Here is a 20,585-nt window from a genome sequence, read left to right as displayed (position 1 = left end):
TCTGATCTCATAAAGAGTTCAGAGGTGTTGATTAGTTAATAAATATCTTGTTTATTTCCATAACTACCTGTGTGGTGTCCTTTCATTTGGTATTCAAGGGGTTATATGTGGTAAAACAGCTGGCTTCACATGCCAAAAGAGTTTAGCCTAAGACTGCTTTGTCCATGCTACCATTAGGATAGCTGGTCTATTAGGTTGACTTACAACCAATCACTATAAGGGTTGTTTGGACAAGGTGATCACTAGAACTAGTGAGCATCATATTTCAGGCCAACTTCTCACAAGGTGAAACCAGAAAGTGGGCTCAGTCCTTGGGATGCTCGTGGACTAGGCATCACCTTTGGTCTTCTGGCCCAGGTGCGACTGATGCAGGGGTGTCCTTAGGTGTCTTTTTTTCCCCCTACAGGAGTAGTCTTTGTTAAGGGGGCCTGTGTTCAGAGGCTGCAGGTGACTTTGGGGAGTCCAGGAGAGGTGAAACCACGATGTACCTGACTGGAGAACTGGGGGTCCTCGTTGACACTGGTGGCGCACTTCAACTCGGTTCAGAGGCGCCAGGTGCAGTAGTGGCTTTGGGTGTCCGGTTTGGCGGTTGTGGAGTACTCAGTCTTCTCTTTTGGAGTTTATTCAGAACAAGTCCACTGTTCATGGTCGGTCTTGAGTCTTTTTCAAAGGCAGGCAGTCCTCCCAGGATCCTGGAGTCAACAGCAGCTGGTCGAGTCAACTTTGGCGCAGTTTTCGACAAGGGATGCAGACAAGTCGGCAGGGATGGTACCAGGCCAGCTGCTACTTTGCCATCCCCTGCTTTGGCGGCTCTTAGGTGTCCCCTCTCTTCTTAAGTCATCAGGATCTGCTTCTCTGGTGCCAGGGGCTTCCCTAAATACTGAAGTTAGGGGCGTAAAGGGAGTGTAGGGTCAGGGTAGGGTACAGTACAATAGTGTATCTCACTACACTCCCGATATGACCACTTCCCTTGTGAATTAGGCAAAACCCAGTCCCAGAATTCCTAAGTATGCCATCGCAAAGATGGCTGCTTAAAAAATCATGTCTGCCTCACAAAAGCCCACCTTAGGGCGGGTACTAGCCTGGAGGTGGCACGCCTTCCTGACTAGCTAATTTTCCCAGCCTGTCCTGGTGCCAAAGGGGGCTCTGGACAGGTGGGGGTGGGGGTAGCTACCTCTCCTGTGAGGGGGGGACAGATTTGCATTCCGAAAGTGCAGCTCCATTTAAGCTTGCTGGCCCATTGAGGCTAATCAGCAGGTCATCCTGTAGGAGGTGCTCTCATCCTAGGAGGTCACAATAGCATCTCAGGTGGCAGGCTGACCGTAATCAGTCATCAAGGACATCAGAGGCTGGTAGGTTTTCAGGTGGTATCGCTAAAGTGCCCTCTGGGTACATTTATTGGTATAACCGACACTGGCATCAGTTTGGGTTTACCACACAAGATGTTTGATTCCAAAACTCCCTTTTTTCAGTGAATTAATCATGTAGCTGGGTAACTTGTTTCCACTAGTGTCCAGCACATGTTTTAAAAATGGCTTCCCTGGTCACTTGTACTGGCAGTAATAGGGCTGACCAGCACAGGGGCATATCTGCTCATGCAGGTATGCCCTCATATGTAATTTTCAGCACCCTGCCTTAGGGTTGTAAGGTTTGCTCTAGGGGTGACTTACAAATATGCCATGCAGTGATAGGGGACATGACACACAGGGATGTGAAATCTCATTTGTTCACTTTTGTCCGCACAAAGACACACATCCTACAATGACAGCATTGCATGTGCCTGGTGAGGGGTGCCTTAGGGGGTGGCACAATTTGCGCTGCTGTCTTTAGCGGCCCTGTTCATCACCTCCGGCCCTAGGTACCAAGGGTACCCTTTCCTAGAGACTTAGAGTGTTAATGTTTTTGCCAGTTGGGTAAACAATTGTACATTTTTTGGAAAAGAACACTGGTCTTCGGTTCCTGGTTAGCAGGAACCCAGTACATTTCAGTCAGAGGTACATCAAATACCGGGGATAAAAAGGGGGGACTGCAGCAAGTACCCAGCTTCCTACGCAATCTCTGCAGTGACTGCCTTGATGCATTCAAAGCCACCCTGTAGGAAGCTGGCTCTGTATACACCATACCATAGTGTGCACAGTCCAGTGGAACCCAAAAGGTAGGCAGAGTAAAAGTAGATAGCACCTCACTCTCTATTTGTGGTAGTGTGGCTGAGAAGTAAGTGTTTATCAGAGGACAGTGTTAAGCGTTTGTTGAACACACTCAGTCAACAAAGGAATTCACACACTCAAAAGACAGAACTTCAGACCAATTGTTTTTGTATAAAAAATATTCATTTTGTTATTTTATTTCCTAGAACCAAGCAAGCCTGGCAATGGTAAGTGATAAATACTTTGCAGTAAATATACAGTTGTAATAGTTTGGATTGCAATTGTAATTAAGGAAGTGTTACTGTTAATGCAATGCTTTTCAGAATACAGTACATATACTTTGTATAGGATTTTTAGCAGAATATCATGTAAGTTAATTAGTACTGTTTGAGGCATGTGGGTTGCTGAATTCATATCTTGTGCATAGATCGCCGCCTAGTGTTGGGTCTGGATGATTGCACTTTGTTGTCTTGGAAGAGTCTTCGAAGTATCACGAGATAGGTGACTCCTCCCTTGGACTACAGTGCGCATGGGCATCTTCTCCATCCTCAGATTGTTTTTTTCCGCCATTGGGTTCGGATGCAAACTCCTTTACTCCAACTTTGGAATCAAAAATAAAACTTTTCTAAAGGCCAAAGGGCCTTCGATTCGACTGTATTGTTCTCGCTCGGTAACTCTCTACTCGATCCAGCCTTCCATCTCGAATCGGTCGTCGACGCGGGCCGTTGGGCCTTTTCGACGCCACGTGAGCCGACCGTCGATGGAAAGAAGCCTGTTTAAAAGGTGCCCACAATGCCAATCCAAGTTCCCACATACTGATAAGCACTCGGTATGCAACGAGTGCCTTTCCCCAGACAGTAAAGAAGAAAGCTGTCCAGCCTGCGCACAGTTTCGATCGAAGAAAACTATTCGAAACCGACGTGCCTCTAGCCAAGAAATGCAGCGACAGGCACCGGACCCGGACAACATCTTTGATGATGACCAGGATCTACAAGAAGCTCCAGACTCGGACCTAGAGATCGTCACCGTCGAGGACTACTCTGACTCCGATGACGATATCCCACCGGGGCAAATCGTGAGTACCCTGCCCCCGACACCAACTCCCCCTTTACCAAAGGCTCCGGTCAAGGCATCGCCAAAGGGCCTTAGCCAAGATCAGAAAAAAGTTTTGCAAGCCCCGCCATCCGGCTCGGCTCCGAAACCGAAACCTTCTGAAACCCCAGGGCCCAGTACTGTCGTCCCAAAGAAGGTTCCAGAGCCAAAGAAGGTCGTCGCGCCGAAGGGCGTCGATCCGAAAACAGTCGTACAGCCAAAGAGTGTCGAGCCAAAAAAGACTGTCGACCCCAAGAAGGCCGCACAACCCAAAATTGTCGAGCCAAGAGTGGTTGTCGAACCGAACAAGGGCACACAACCAAAGGGCGCCAACCCAAAAAAGGTCACCGAGCCGAACAAGCCTTAGGCTCCAAAATCCGTCGACCCGGCAAAGGGCGCCGTACCTGAACCCGCGCCGAGGCCAGAAAAACCTTTCGACCCAAGGACACCGGCTCCAAAAACACCAGTCGATCCAAAACATACCATCGAATCGGGAAAGGACACTCATCCAAAAAAGCCTAAGTCACCAGTCGATCCAAAAAAGAACATAGACTCGGAAAAGGACACTCCACCGAAGAAGCCTACGAAGCACAAAAACGCGTCGAACCAAAAGTTACGGTCAACCCGAAAAAAGGCCCCGAACCGAAAAAAACGGTTACTAAGCCAAAATTCGTTGAAAAACCAAAGTCGAACACTCAACCCAGGACTGTAGAGGAAGAACTCTTCCACCCAGATCCCTCTGACGACCAGGCAACAATATACATTAATCCAGAGACTGGTAAAGTTACCATCCTGCATAGGAAGAAGAGGCCTTTGGACTTTGAACCTCAGTCCCCTATTCCATTAAAGAAAAAGGACTTTGGGACTTCTCCCTCTAGACCCTTCATACCTTTTCAGCCTATCATGCCTACTACTCTTTTTATTCCCTACTCTCCTTATTCTCCTTCTCAACACGGGGACAATGAAGGTAACACAGGGGATGAGCCACAGCCTCAATATGATTTCCCACAAGATACTGAACCACAAGAGGAACCATGGGAAGAGCCAACAGACCCTTACAACACCCATCCCATCCCTGATATACCCTCTTATCCTACTAAGCCGTCACCTACTGATGACACCTAGTCTTTAATCAACTCATAGACAGGGCAGCACAATTCCACAACGTAGATATGCAGAACGACCCTGTTGAGGAAGACTTCTTGTTTGACACCTTCCCTACATCAGAAAAATGTGTCAAAATGCTTCCCATGTTAAAGGGAGTTCTGAAACATGCACCTGACATATTTAAGGATACAGCCAGGGCACGGGTAATCACCCCCAGAGTAAAAAAAAAGTAGAGGGCAGCTCCTACAGACCCTACTTACATCAGAGGGCAGTTACCACTTGACTCCCTGGTAGTGGCCAATGCACGGAAAAGAGCCAACTCCCAAACAACTGGGGAAGCACCTCCCCCCGATAAGGAGTCAAAAATACTAGAGGCATCAGGCAAAAGGGTAGCTGCACAAGCCTCCAACTCATGGAGGATTGCTAATACACAAGCCCTACTGGCTCGTTACGACAGGGCGCATTACGATCAGCTAGAAAACCTAATGCAACACCTACCTGAATCTTTCAAATTACAAGCCAAGGATCTGTTACAAGAGGGAAAATTCATAACAAACGCCTCCATCAAATGCGCGCTTGACGCAGCAGATACTGCAGCTAGGTCAATCAACACTAGCGTCCTACTACGCAGACATGCATGGCTGCGTATTTCTGGTTTTAAGAATGAGGTGCAGTCCACTATTCTTAACCAGCCTGTTAAATCAGGATTTTCTATTTGGCCCTGCTGTCGACACTATTTTGGATAAAATGAAAAGACACAGAGACCGCAAAATCAATGGGGGCATTGCAATTTCTGCAACATAGAGGCTCCTTTTGTCGCTCCTCATACAGAGCAACCACACGAGGAAATACTTCACAAACATCTGCCTCATACAAGAGCAACACACAAGGTTCCTTTAACAAGAACACAACCGGAGGAGGTTACCGAGGTAACAATAATAAGGGAAGAGGACGTGGAGGCAATAACACCAGAGCCTCCACTGCCACAAAACAGTGACTTCATTACTCTACCTCCAGACCACTTAACACCGGTCGGAGGCAGTTCCTGCCTGTCTGGAACGCAATTACCACACGACAAGTGGGTGAGAGAAATTATCCAGTCTGGCTACTGCCTAGAACTGACTGATACACCACCAAACATACCACCCAGACATCGTCCAATGTCCAGGGAACACATCACCCTGCTACAACAAGAAGTGAACTGCATGCTAGAAAAGGGGGCCATAGAGCAGGTCCCTTTCCAACAGCAAGGGGCAGGAGTGTACTCACCATACTTCCTTATTCCCAAGAAGGACGGTTCCCTCAGACAAATATTGGACCTCACACCCCTAAATCAATACATACTATCGGAGCACTTCCATATGATCACACTACAACAAGTGCTCCCGTTGCTACAACAAGGAGATTTCCTAGCAACACTAGACCTCAAAGATGCGTATTTTCACATACCCATCCATCCAGCCCACAGAAAATACCTCAGGTTCACAATAGAAGGTCAACACTACGAATTCAAGGTTTTGCACTTCGGGGTTACCACGGCTCCAAGAGTGTTTACAAAATGCTTACCGACAGTAACAGCACATCTCAGAAGGCAACACGTCCATGTGTACCCTTATCTGTACGATTGGCTCATACAAGCAAAATCGTACCAACAGTGTGCAGCACACACGTCTCAAACAATCCAGTTGCTGCACAGCTTAGGGTTTTCAATCAACTACACAAAATCACATCTGCAACCGTCCCACACACAGCAGTACCTGGGAGCCACTATAGACACCTCAGTGGCAAAGGCATATCCAAACTCAGCAAGGATAGCCAGTATGCAGACACTCATTCGCAAATTCCTGCCAAAACACTCTCTGCCAGCTCAAGTCTTCATGCAGCTCATAGGCATGATGGCCTCCTGCATATTCATTGACCCCCATGCCAGACTTCAAATGCGCCCATTACAGGAATGCCTAGCACGGCAATGGAACCAAGCTCAAGGACAACTAAAAGACCTAGTGTTGGTAGACAGTCGCACTCACAACTCTCTGCAGTGGTGGAACCCACAAAACCTTTCCAAGGGGTGACTGTTCCAAGAGCTGGTTCCACAACTAGTACTAACAGTGGACCCATCACTGAGAGGCTGGGGAGCCCATCTCCTTCAATACACAGTACAAGGGCTCTGGACAAACAAACAGAAAAAGCTGCATATCAACCAACTGGAATTGGCAGCAATATTCCTAGCCCTAAAAGCATTCCAGAAATACTTGTACAGCAAGACGGTGTTGATCCGGACGGACAACATGACCGCGATGTACTATATCCAGAAACAGGGAGGAACGCGCACTCCACAGCTATCCCATCTGGCACAAAGCATGAAAGTGGGCGATTCCGAAAAACATGTTTCTCCTAGCAGAACACCTTCCAGGTAAGGACAATCAGGTTGCCGACCTGCTCAGCAGGCACAGCCAACAACTACACAAATGGGTGATTCACCCCCAGGTTCTCCAGCCATTCTTCGAGGAGTAGGGTCACCCATAAATAGACCTGTTCGCCACAAAATAAAAACTCGAAATGCCAATACTTTGCCGCCAGGTTCCCACATCCCTTGTCACAGGGCTATGCGATATGGATGAACTGGTCAGGCAGATTTGCGTACGCTTTTCCTCTAGCACCACTGATCCCGCTGGTGGCACGCAAACTGTGGCAACACTCCCTCACACTAATCCTAGTTGCTCCCACATGGGCGAGACAACCGTGATACACAACGTTCCTGGAACTCTCAGTAGTTCTCCATCAAAGACTGTGCCTTGCACCTCATCTTCTAACTCAGAACCATGGAGAAATCAGACACCCAGATCCCAATCAAATGAACCTAGCGATCTGGCTCCTGAGGTCTTAGAGTTTGTATATCTTAACTTGCCCCCAGATTGCATGAACATCATTAGGAAAGCAAGAATACCAAACACATGAGCGTGCTATGCAGCTAAATGGAAGAGATTTGTTATTTACTGCAACAATAATCAAATCAACCCCTTAGACGCTTCAATACAAAACATTATATGTTACCTGCTGCATCTACAAAGATGTAATTTAGCATACTCTTCAATACGACTACACCTCGCTGCTATAGCAGCATACCTTCAAAACAGGCAACACCTTTCACTGTTTAGAATACCAGCAATCAAAGCTTTCATGGAGGGTTTAAAAAGGGTGATTCCTCCTTGGCACCCCCCTTCCCCAGTCTGGAATCTGAATATAGTACTTACCAGACTCATGGGCCCTCCTTTCGAACCTTTACATTTATGCGAACTACAATTCTTAACGTGGAAAGTCGCATTCTTGGTTGCCATCACCTCACTCAGAAGAGTGAGTGAATTACAAGCACTTACGATTCAAGAACCTTTCATGCAGGTACATGCCAACAGAGTGGTTCTCAGAATAAACCCTAAATTCATGCCTGAGGTTGTATCCAACTTCCATATCAACCAGTCAATAGAACTGCCAGTGTTCTTTCAAAATCCACAGTCAGTAGCTGAAAGCCCTACACACATTAGACTTAAAGAGAGTTCTACTTTATTATGTGGACAGCACTAAATCCTTTAGGAAAACAAAACTGCTGTTTGTTGCTTTTGCACCACAACACAAAGGGAATCCAATTTCAAAATCAGGAATAGCCAGATGGATAGTTAAATGCATTCAAATATGCTATCAAAAGGCAAAACGCACTTTAACCGTCCCCCCAAGAGCACACTCCACAAGGAAAAGGGGGGCATCCATGGCTTTCCTAGGAAATATTCCTCTTGAAGACATCTGTAAGGCAGCCACATGGACCACCATACACACTTTCACAAAGCACTACTGTGTAGATGTGGAAACAAAACAGCAAGCTGCTGTAGGCCAGGCTGTCCTCAAAACTCTTCTTCAAACTGCTGCAGCTGGCACAGGTAGCCACAGCTAGAGGAGATACTGCTATACAGTCCATGCACAAGATATGAATTCAGCAGCCCACATGCCTCGAACGCAATATGCTACTTACCAGTATGCATCTGTTATTGGCATGTAGGGCTGCTGACATTCATATCGCCACACTCCAGTGGGAGGGGGGCATAAGCCTTTCCCTGGTTGGCTGGTTTCCACCATCTGCAAGATTGCGGGGACTGAGTTCTGCTTCACCTCTCCTCCCCCACCTGAGGGGTGGAGTCTATAGAGGTGGGTACACTCTCTTCCTCACTTGTTTTTCCCGCTGGTACTCCTGCCCAAAGTGGGGATCAGAACCAGTTGGGACCAGTTGCTGAAAGCGGCAAGTGGCCTGGGGAAGCTCTAAAAGGCGGCAAGCCTTAGAAGCTTCCCCCTTTTTGGAATCTGCATATCCTGGGGCAGGAGGCTTGGCAACTCGTCCCATGATGTGCGTTGTTTCAGGCCCCCGAGAGCAGCAGGCTCTTGGTCCAGAAACATGTCTGGTGGTAGCAGCTGAAAGCAGCCACTCAGCTTGGAAACTAGTGGTATGTCGTTTTTCAGGGGGCATCTCAAAGATGCCCTCTATGTGCATTTTTCATTAAATCCCACACTGGGATCAGTGTGGGTTTAATGTGCTGAGAAGTTTGATACCAAACTGCTCGGGTTTCAGTGCAGCCATTATAGTGCTGTGGAGTTGGTAATGACAAACTCCCAGCACCATATACTCTTAATGGCAGCACTGCACTTACAATGTCTAAGAATGGACTTAGACACTGTAGAGGTACAGGGCTCATGCACCTGTACCCTCACCACTGGTATAGGGCACCCAGCTAGAGGACTGACTGGTCTATGCCATGGCAGTGGTTTGTAGGCATGGCACACAGGTATGTGTGACATGTCGACTCTTCACTTTGTTCTGCACCAAGACACACATCCTGCAAAGGCAGTGTGTGAGTGTAATGGTACAGGGCATCTAAGGGTGGCACAATAAGTGCTGCAACCCTTAGAGTTCATCCCTGGTCACAGTGCCCTTAGTACCTGTGGTACCATTTACCAGGGGCAGACCATGACCAGAGATGTCAATTGGGTTTTGTTTTTAATACAGGTTAGGGAACCTAGGCCCTGACCACCTGATTAGCAGGAGCCCAGGGCACACTCAGTCAAAGCACATGAACAGTTCAGCAAAAAGTGGGGGCTATCATTCAGAAAGAGGGCACTTTCTCAAAGGTACCATTTACCAGGGGTAGACCTGTGGCCAGAGAAGCCAATTGGGTTTTTCTTTAATGCAGGTTGTAAGAAACTGGCTCTATATATACTACACCAAAATGAGGTATAGTGTATATAGAGTCCAAGTGTCCCCAGAGGTAGGCAGAGGTTAATGTTAGATAGAACCTTACTCTCTAATAGTGGTAGCTTGGTTGAGCAGCAAGGCAGTATCAGAGGACAGTGTTAAACATTTAATGTACCCACTCAGTCAGCAAATTAATTCACACACTCAAGAACTGAACTCTAGGCCAATTGTTTTTGTATAAAAATATACTGTTTATTTTTTAGAACCAAACAAGCCTGTCACATTTAAGCATTAAATACTTTTCAGTAATAAGTTACTGGATATAGAACAATTTGAAAATGCAATAGAAATTGTACTTCGTTTGATTTACATGGGAGCAGTAGTATGCAACACTTAGCAAATACAGTACATTAAGATGAATAGGCTTTTTTAGTAAATTACAGGTAAGTTACTTTTTACGTTACTTTTCTAACTCCGTGCTGGATACCTAGATTCAACACTGGGACATTTCCTGGAAACAGGTAAGTAATGTTCGAGGCATGTGGGCTGCTGAATTCATATCTGTGCATAGATCGCCGCCTAGTGTTGGGTCCGGATGATTGCACATTGTTGTCCTGGAAGAGTCTTCGAAGTATCACGAGATAGGTGGCTCCTCCCCTGGACTACAGTGCGCATGGGCCTCGACTCCATCCCCAGATTGTTTTTTTCCGCCATTGGGTTCGGATGTCTTTGGTTCCCTCTTGTCGGAATCGATAAAATTAACTTAACTTTACTCGAGACCAAAAGGTCTTTAGGACTTGCGTCGGTATTGTCTTGCGTTCGGCTTCGCAACTTTCCTCGGCTCCAAGCCAAGCTTGTACTTCCGCGTGCTTTCGGCGCGGAGGGCCTAGTCGACACTCCAGACTCTTCGACCATCCATCTTGGAACGAAGTCCATTCAAACGATGTCCGGTGTGTAACTCGAAGTACCCACACATCGATGTCCACCCGGTGTGCAACAAGTGCCTGTCGCCGGACCACGACGAGGCCAAGTGTATGGCCTGTTCCAGGTTCCGGTCCAAGAAAACACTCAAGCTCCGTCGAGCTGCGCGCCTGGAGGCCCAGCAACCTGCTCCGGCGCCTACGGACATTTTCGATGCTGGGGAGGTCGAGGATGAAGATATCCAAGACATCTCAGAATCTAACCCCGCGTCGGAGGACGACTACGACGCCGAGGCCGAAGATTTCGGTGAAGTCGTCGAGGAGGTAGGGGACGGCGACGGGGCCTTTGGGGCCATGGAGGATAGCTCGGACGAAGAGCTTCCTCAAACTGACTCCGGGGCCGTTCAAATAAATAAGGCCCAGGTCGAGGGATCGCCTTCGGGCCTTACCCGAAACCTTGTTGTGGGTTCCTCGGCCCCGCCTGCTGGCCTGGCCACGGACATTGGTACCGATTCACTCCCGGTGACACAGAAACCGAAAGTGAAATCTACGGTCTCGACGCCAGAGATATCGAAACCGAAAGTGCGCATCGCATTGGTCGGATCGAAGACTTCGGAGGCCTCGGCGCCGAGGAAATCTAAGATGGCCGTCGAGCCGAAGAGCCACGTGAAAATGGCCGACCCGAAGGCTACTACGTCGAAGCCGAAAGTTAAGGGGTCGGACGCGGCTGCATCGGCGCCGAGGACTATCGACGCCGGCAAGGGTCGACTCGATCACAAGAAGACGGTCGACGACCCCAAGATGTCTCTTACCGACCCGAAGAAGCGGCCAGACGACCCGAAGACCCTCTCTGCCCCGCTTCCACACGACAAGGCCAAGGGAGCTGCGCCGAGTGTGTCGACTCCGAGGGGAACCTCGTCGGACTCCACTCCAAAGCAAACCTCTAAAGACTCTGTCGAACCGGCGCGTCCATCCGCCGCGTTCACAAAGAAGGTTACGGAGTCCCTACAACACATTAGGGACGGCGCCACGGCAGTCGAGCCGAAGAACCCTCTGCCGGCCAAGCCTCTGGAGAAACCGGCAAAGGCGCCCACGCCGATCCTTTTCACCTTGCCGCCTAAAACGGCGCCTAAGGCTTTCGCTGCTAAATCAGGGGCCGGCGTGCCCGAGAAGGTATCTTCGACGCCGAAGGCATCGTTGGTGGTCCTCGGCCCATGGCCTCGACAACTTTCAGAGGAAGAGCGTCAAGAACATTTCATCGACGCCGAAACGGGCAGGCTTTTCCTCCTGAAGAGGAAAATCACCCCGGAGCCCCAATTGGAGTCGTACAAGATCCCACTCAAACGGAAGATGGACTATGCTGGTAATCCAACCTTGGTGGAGCCCATTTCACCACAGGCTCACGAACTCTCGCCCACTCACTCCAATGTGGACGCTGGTGAGGGCGACGACGAGGATGAATACAGCTATCCCGTCTACACAGACCCAGAGGATGTGGCAGAGCCCTGGTCTGCTGGTGGTGAGCCTGGGGACCCGCATTCTGGGCAGGACCCTCAGCTCTTCTCCGCGAAAACTTCCCCCACTGAGGACTCTGCGGCTTTCAATGCCCTCATTGAGCGGGCAGCGGCCAATCACAACGTCGAGCTGCATGCTGACCCTGTGGACGTCGACTTCCTCTTTGACACCTTTTCTGTCTCTGAAAAGACTGTAAAAACACTGCCAATGCTGAAGGGTGTTTTAAAGCACGCTGCTGAGGTCTTCAAAGAACCCACCAGGGCGAGAGTCATCAACCCGAGGATCGACAAAGTACAAGGCGGCGCCCACTGATCCAACTTATATTAAGAGACAGTTGCCTCTGGACCCCCTGGTTGTCTCCAATGCCCGGAAGAGGGACAACTCGCAGACTACGGGTGATGCTCCTCCCCCAGACAAAGAATCAAAAGTCTTTGAGGCTTCGGGGAAGAGGGTGGCAGCACAGGCAGCCAACATATGGCGCATCTCTAACACGCAGGCGCTCCTGGCGCGTTATGACAGGGCACACTATGATACCCTAGAGACCCTTTTGCAACACCTACCCGATCAATATAAGGAAGGGGCTGAAAGGTTAATACAGGAGGGGAAGCTGATCTCCAACGCTTCCATGAAGTGCGCTCTGGACGCGGCTGACACCGCCGCCGCACGCACGATTAACACTAGCGTTATGCTTCGTAGACATGCATGGCTACGGATACCTGGGTTCAAGCCGGACATTCAAACCACCATCTTGAAACAAAAGGTCAACCCAGATCACCTGTTTGGCCCAGAGGTTGATACCACCCTTGAGAAGATGAAGAAGGACACCGACACTGCAAAATCCATGGGTGCCTTGCAGTCCCAGCAGTTTCAGAGTGGGTCCTTTCGTTGCTCCAATATTAGAGGCACCTCAAGGGGTCAACTTTCGCAGTCCGTGCAGTTCTACAAAGGCAACACCCAGACTACTTATACCAACAAGGGTCGAGGTGGATACCGCGGCAACAACGCCAAGGGCAGAGGACGTGGCAACAACAGCTCCAGGTCCTCTACCGCCAACAAACAGTGACGCATTGTCACTGCCCCCCGACCACACAACACCGGTCGGGGGAAGACTCCAGCAGTTCCTGCCCGTGTGGAAGTCCATCACCACGGACAGGTGGGTCAGAAAGCTTATCCAATTTGGTTATTGTCTGGAGCTCACATCCACTCCACCCAACATTCCCCCAAGGCACCGTCCTATGTCCGGTGAGCATTTGCACTTATTGCAGCAGGAGGTCAGTCATGCTGCAAAAAGGGGCAATAGAGCTCGTGCCCTTGCAGGAAAGAGGCTCGGGAGTTTACTCCCTGTACTTCCTGATTCCAAAGAAGGACGGATCCCTCAGGCCCATCCTGGATCTCAGGCCCCTCAACTTTTACATCCTGTCCGAGCATTTCCACATGCTAATACTGCAGCAAGTTCTCTCACTGCTTCAACAGGGGGACTTTCTGGCAACTCTGGACCTGAAGGATGCGTACTTCCACATTCCGCTACATCCTTCACACAGAAAATACCTCAGGTTCACCATCCAAAACCAGCACTACCAATTCAAGGTTTTGCCTTTCGGGGTCACCACGGCACCCAGGGTATTCACAAAGTGCCTGACGACGGTGGCGGCGCATCTGAGACGTCAAAACATCCACGTCTACCCCTATCTGGACGACTATCTCATTCAGGCGAAGTCGGCCCAGCTGTGCGCCGACCACGTGTCCCACACCATTCACCTCCTGCACGATCTGGGATTCTCACTGAATTACCCAAGATCCCATCTCCAGCCCGCCCACATACGGCAGTATCTGGGTGCGACCATAGACACTCTGGCGGCCACAGCCCAGCCAAATTCAGTGAGAGTCGGCAGCATTCAATTGCTGATCCAAATGTTCAGACCTCAACACTCGCTTCCAGCAAGAGTGTTCATGCAGTTGATAGGCATGATGGCCTCCTACATCTCCATTGTCCCGCACGCCAGACTACATATGCGTCCGCTTCAGGAGTGCCTAGCACGTCAATGGACTCAGGCTCACAACCAGTTGAAAGACCTAGTGTTGGTGAGCGGTCGGGCATACAACTCTCTGCATTGGTGGAATCCACGAAACCTTTGCAAGGGCCGACCGTTCCAGGAGCCTGTGCCAGAGATTATCTTGACCACGGACGCCTCTCTCCAGGGATGGGGAGCGCATGTACTCCAATACACTGTGCAGGGACTGTGGACGCAGCAACAGGGGAAGATGCACATCAATGTTCTAGAACTGATGGCGATCTTCATGGCACTGAAGGCTTTCAAAGTACATCTATGCAACAAGGTTGTGTTGATTCGGACGGACAACATGACGGCAATGTACTACATCCAAAAGCAGGGAGGCACACACTCTCTGCAGCTGTCTCATCTGGCTCAGAGCATGTGGAAGTGGGCCATTCAGAGGAACATCTTCCTCATGGCAGAGCACCTCCCGGGCAAGGACAATCAGATGGCGGACCTGCTCAGCAGGCACAGCCACCAGATGCACGAGTGGGAGATAAATCCATCAGTACTCCAGCCGTACTTCCAAAGGTGGGGTCATCCAGAGATAGACCTGTTCGCCACAAAAGAGAACGCAAAATGCCAAAGCTTCGCCGCCAGGTTCCCACACCCACAGTCGCAGGGCAATGCGATATGGATGAACTGGTCAGGCAAATTTGCGTACGCTTTTCCCCCAGCACCTCTGATACCGCTGGTGGCACGCAAGCTCAGGCAGCACTCGATGACTCTCATCCTGGTTGCTCCAACGTGGGCTCGCCAACCATGGTACACCACGTTTCTAGAACTGTCCGTGGTACCGCATCAAAGGCTACATCTCACACCCAGCCTTCTGACTCAGAGCCATGGCGACATTCAGCACCCAGATCCGCAACAGCTCAACTTGGCGATCTGGCTCCTGAAGTCCTAGAGTTTGGCTACCTAAACTTACCTCCCGACTGCATGGACATCATTCGGGAGGCGAGGAAGCCCACTACTAGAGCATGCTATGCAGCAAAATGGAAGCGGTTTGTCATTTATTGTGCGAACCACGGCATTAACCCGCTGGATGCTTCTATTCAGAACATCATCTGTTACCTTTTCCATCTGTACAAGTGTAATCTGGCCTATACTTCCATTCGCATTCATCTGTCTGCAATGGCCACTTATCTCCAAAATAGACAGCACCTTTCACTCTTCAAGGTGCCTGCCATCAAGGCTTTTTTGGAAGGCCTCAAACGAGTCATTCCACCACGTACTCCACCAGCCCCTGAGTGGAACCTCAATGTGGTTCTTACCAGGCTGATGGGTCCTCCCTTTGAACCACTGCATTCCTGCGAGATTCAGTTCTTGACATGGAAAGTGGCTTTCCTCGTAGCAATTACATCGCTGCGGAGGGTTAGTGAATTACAAGCCCTCACAATCCAAGAGCCATTTATCCAAATTCATTCCAACAGGATGGTGCTCCGCACTAATCCTATGTTTCTGCCCAAGGTTGTGTCTCAGTTCCACATCAACCAAACAATCGAATTACCTGTTTTCTTTCAAAATCCAGAATCATTGGCGGAGCGGATGCTCCATACCCTTGACGTTAAACGGGCCCTAATGTATTACATTGATAGGACCAAGGATTTTAGAAAGACTAATCAACTATTTGTCGCCTTTGCACCACACCACAAAGGTAACCCAATTTCCAAGGCTGGTATTGCTAGGTGGATCCTTAAATGTATCCAGATCTGCTATCTGAAAGCAAAATGTACTCTTACCATTCCACCAAGAGCCCACTCCACCAGAAAGTTGGGGGCCTCTATGGCATTCCTTGGAAACATTCCTTTGGAAGACATATGTAGAGCAGCCACATGGTCTACCACGCACACATTTACTAAGCATTACTGTGTTGATGTGCACTCCAAACAGCAGGCAGCTGTAGGGCAGGCTGTTCTCAAAACACTTTTCCAAACTGCTGCAGCTGGCACGGGCGGCCGCCGCTAATGGAGGGACTGCTGTGTTTTCTATGCACAGATATGAATTCAGCAGCCCACATGCCTCGAACCGAATATGCTACTTACCAGTATGCATCTGTTCTTGGCATGTAGGGCTGCTGACATTCATATCGCCCGCCCTCCTCCCCGGCGCCTGTAGCAGCTGCAGTATTCACATGTACTCATAGCATGGTCATCATTCACTGAGTTTCACTCCATCTTGGCCACAATGGCTAAAAACAATCTGGGGATGGAGTCGATGCCCATGCGCACTGTAGTCCAGGGGAGGAGCCACCTATCTCGTGATACTTCGAAGACTCTTCCAGGACAACAATGTTCAATCATCTGGACCCAACACTAGGCGGCGATCTATGCACAGATATGAATGTCCGCAGCCCTACATGCCAAGAACAGATGCATACTGGTAAGTAGCATATTCAAACGTTTTGGTTATTCGCATGAGCTTTAAAGAATATTTTCAGATTTCATAACTCCACACTTTGAAACTTTTTGGAGCAGTACATTGAAATGAATAGGCTTTTACAGTAAATTGCAGGTAACTTACTTTTCATGTTACGTCACGTGAGTAAACACGTTTTGGTTATTTGTGCGATTTTTGCATCTGTTCTTGGCATGTAGGGCTGCTGACATTCATATCGCCCGCCCTCCTCCCCGGCGCCTGTAGCAGCTGCAGTATTCACATATACTCATAGCATGGTCATCATTCACTGAGTTTCACTCCATCTTGGCCACATTGGCTAAAAACAATCTGGGGATGGAGTCGATGCCCATGCGCACTGTAGTCCAGGGGAGGAGCCACCTATCTCGTGATACTTCGAAGACTCTTCCAGGACAACAATGTGCAATCATCCGGACCCAACACTAGGCGGCGATCTATGCACAGATATGAATGTCAGCAGCCCTACATGCCAAGAACAGATGCATACTGGTAAGTAGCATATTCAAACGTTTTGGTTATTCGCATGAGCTTTAAAGAATATTTTCAGATTTCATAACTCAACACTTTGAAACTTTTTGGAGCAGTACATTGAAATGAATTGGCTTTTACAGTAAATTGCAGGTAACTTACTTTTCATGTTACGTCACGTGAGTAAACACGTTTTGGTTATTTGTGCGATTTTTAAGGAATATTTTTAGATTTCAAAACTCCACATTTGGAAACGTTTTGGATAGAAAGTGTCAATGTTATCCTACGGAAGGAAAAGAGGTTAACAGTTCACAGTTAAGTAATCGACTGTGAGTTAAGGTTCTGGGGATAGACTTGGGGATCCCCCAGGGTCAGTGATGCACTGTTGCACCCTTAACGGCACTAGGGCGGCCGGGTGCAGAGTGTTGAGGCCCAATGTTATCCAATGGGGGATAAGGGGGCCTCTGGTTGGTGGCTGCTGGCAAGCAGGCCACTGGGTTGTGGGAGCAAAGCTCCTAGGGTTAAGTTCAGGGCAAGTTGGGGACCAAAGTAGCACCAAAGGTGCACCCTCAGCGGCACTGGGGCGGCCGGGTGCAGGGTGCTGTTTTGAGGTCGGGTGCCCTGTTTTCAATGGAGAACCTCCGGGATAAAAACACTGCAGGCTCAACGACGAGGATCTTCTGGGTGCAACCACCACTTCAAGAGTTAAGTTGGGATGTCGTGGATTGGTTAGACACCGTTGCTTTGGGCACCCAAAGCCGTGGGGGCTCCGGGTGCAGGGGTGCCTTGTGACATCGGATTTTCTTACCTGCTCTGGTCGCGGTAGGTGGGGGTCTTCTGGTTTGAGGCTGCAGGCGTCGTCTGGAGGCTTGAGGCAGGTCCGGGGCCGCTGGATTTCAGGGCAGGATTGCCAGGGTGGCCTCCTCGTAGTGTTTTCGCACTCTAGCTTGGGCAGGGATCAGCGGGTGCAGAGTGGGCTAAATTCGCTGTCTCTGGCTGGCACCAGAAGCTACAGGTTCGAGGCATATAAGCTGCAGATAGTACACTATGCATTAGACCCCCATCCGGTGTTGGGCTCGGATGGTTGCACCTTGTTGTTTTCTTGGAAATAGTCTTTGTAGTCACGAGATAGGCGACTCCTCCCTTGGACAATAGTGCGCATGGACATCGACTCCATCCTTAGATTGTTTTTTTCCGCCATTGGGTTCGGATGCAACTTTTTGCGCACTGATCGAACCTTTGTTTTCGTAACTTTTTCGACGCACAAACCATCTATTAATCTTAAAAATCCGATCTAAACTTAGACGCAACCTTCATCTATTTGATTCCGGTCGTGGACCCGGACCCTGGGGCTTATCGACGCCTCTGGGCCTACTGCTCATGGATAGGACGCTGTTCAAGAAATGCCCCTAATGTGGAGCAAAATTCCCATACAGCGACCATCCTAAGGTCTGTAACCTGTGTGTCTCGCCGGAACACAACGAGTCCAGCTGCCAAGCCTGCGCCGCTTTTCGATAGAAGAAGACTATTCGTAATCACTGGGTTCGACGACACATCATGGCGCAGAGATCAGCTCCCTAACCAGTGGACATCTTTTGATGAAGGCCCAGATGTCCCTGAAGAAGATTCTGAAGAAATTGTGTCTTAGGCGGAGGCAGATGACTCAGACGACCCCATTACTCCTGGTCAACGAGTGAGTACTACTGCCCCTGTCCCAACACCACCATCACAAAAGGCACTGGTCAAGACTTCTCCTGCTGGCCCGAGTCGTGACTAAAAACATGCTTCAGAGGCCCCGCCTTCAAACCCGGCTCCGAAGAAAAAAATATAAGCCTTCCGGTACCAAGTAAACCAAATGTGATAGTCCCACAGGCGCCTTCGATACCAAAGCCAAAAGGATACTCCACTCCGAAACTGGTTTTGATTCCGTCAGCGCCGAAAGACTAACCGGCCCCAAACAAGCCTAGTGATAAAACTGCTTTGAACACTTCCAAGCCTAAACATCACGATCCGGCTCCGAAACCCAAGTCTTCAGAACCAAAAACAGTGCTGAAGGATTCTTCCACGCCTCCTAAGGCCAAAGACCACAAGATTAAACCACGCTCTGAACCGAAAAAAACGGCGCCGAAAGCGGTTATCAGGGAAGAGGAACTGCTTCATCCAGATCCTGTCGATCCTAAACAGAAGAAATCCTCATTGATCCCAAAACAGGACATGTTATTGCTGTGCCGTCCAACAGCAAGAAACCACATACTCCTGTAAAGGACTGTGCCACTTCACCTATGCATCCTTCTTCTACTGTACACCATTCTAATCCACTTCCTCTCACTAAACCAGCTACACCACAGCCTGTACCTTCTCCAACACCACAAAATAATGAAGATGATGATTTATGAGGGGGCCACCCTATGGATCCGTTCACAGATCCACAACCTGTACCACAGGATGACTTGAACTTCGATGATCCCAATAGACCCTAAAAACCTCCCAAGCCCACAGCCATACCCAACAAAACCATCTCCCCCTGATGATAATATTAGTTTTGGCCAACTCATTAATAGAGCTGCAGTTTTTCATGGTGTAACTATGCACTCAGACACACCAGAAGAGGATTTCCTTTTAGACACGTTTAAACAGTCCAAAAGATCAGTACACATTTTACCCAAAGGGGTCATTAAACATGCCCCTGAGGTATTTAAAGATCCGGTGAGAGTCAGGATTTTAAACCTAGAATACCAGAAGACCCAGTCTATATTAAAGGACAGCTGCTTCTAGACTCACTAGTAGTGTCTAATGCTAGGAAGTGTGCTAATTCACAGACATCAGGGGATGCACCACCCCCAAATAAAGAATCCAAACTGCTAGAAGCATCAGGCAAAAGGGTAGCGGCGCAAGCGGCCAATCACTGGCGCATAGCTAATACTCTGGCATTGCTGACTAGATATGATAGGGTCTCTATTTGGTCGTAGTGTGCCCTATTATAGCATTTGCCAGACCAATATAAAGCCCAAGCAAATTACCTCATCCAAGAGGGCAAATTGATAACAAATGCCTCAATTAAATGTGCACTTGAAGTAGCAGACACTGCTTCAAGATCCATTAACACCAGTGTACTGCTTAGATGACAAGCCTACGCATTTCAGGCTTTAAGCAAGAGGTCCAGACAACAATTTTAAATCAGCCTTTCAATCAGGAACACCTTTTTGGACCGGCTGTGGACACAACTCTGGAAAAAATTAAAAAGGACACAGATTGCAAAGTCCAGGGGAGCCTTACAGTCTTCACAAACACGTGGTTCCTTTTGTCGCTCCTTTTACAGAGGATCCTCAAAAAATATCAGTACAGACACTTCACCCTCATTTAAGACTACCACTCAAACATCCCCCAACAGAGGATATTTTCGAGGAGGTTGTGAGAAGGTGGCCTGATATGCAGTGGTCACTATTCTAGTGCCCACTATGTATCAGTCCAGCAACCCTTATTGATGATTGGTTGTAAGTCAACCTTATAGACCAGCTATCCTAGTAGCATGGATACGAGCAGTCTAAGGCTAAAGACTCGAGAGGGCGTGTTAAGCCAGCTGTTTACCACACATATACCCCTTGAATACCCAGTGAAAGGACACCAC

At 49.0% G+C, this 20,585-nt stretch overlaps 1 protein-coding gene across 1 annotated transcript in view; it reads left to right on the top strand.

The window, feature by feature from the left end:
- The window catches only part of MED13 (mediator complex subunit 13), a 684,456-nt gene that overhangs the window by 403,406 nt on the left and 260,465 nt on the right, over window positions 1–20,585 (top strand). The window contains exon 13 of the mRNA XM_086954050.1: window positions 2,354–2,374. Within this exon, the coding sequence (XP_086810176.1) occupies window positions 2,354–2,374 (21 nt within the window). The remainder of the gene's footprint in view (window positions 1–2,353; window positions 2,375–20,585) is intronic.

Source organism: Lissotriton vulgaris, chromosome 2_1, assembly GCF_964263255.1.
Source record: "Lissotriton vulgaris chromosome 2_1, aLisVul1.2, whole genome shotgun sequence".
NCBI lineage: Eukaryota > Metazoa > Chordata > Amphibia > Caudata > Salamandridae > Lissotriton > Lissotriton vulgaris.
The sequence above is the reverse complement of the archived record's forward strand: the minus strand, read 5'-3'. Positions and strand labels throughout refer to the sequence as shown.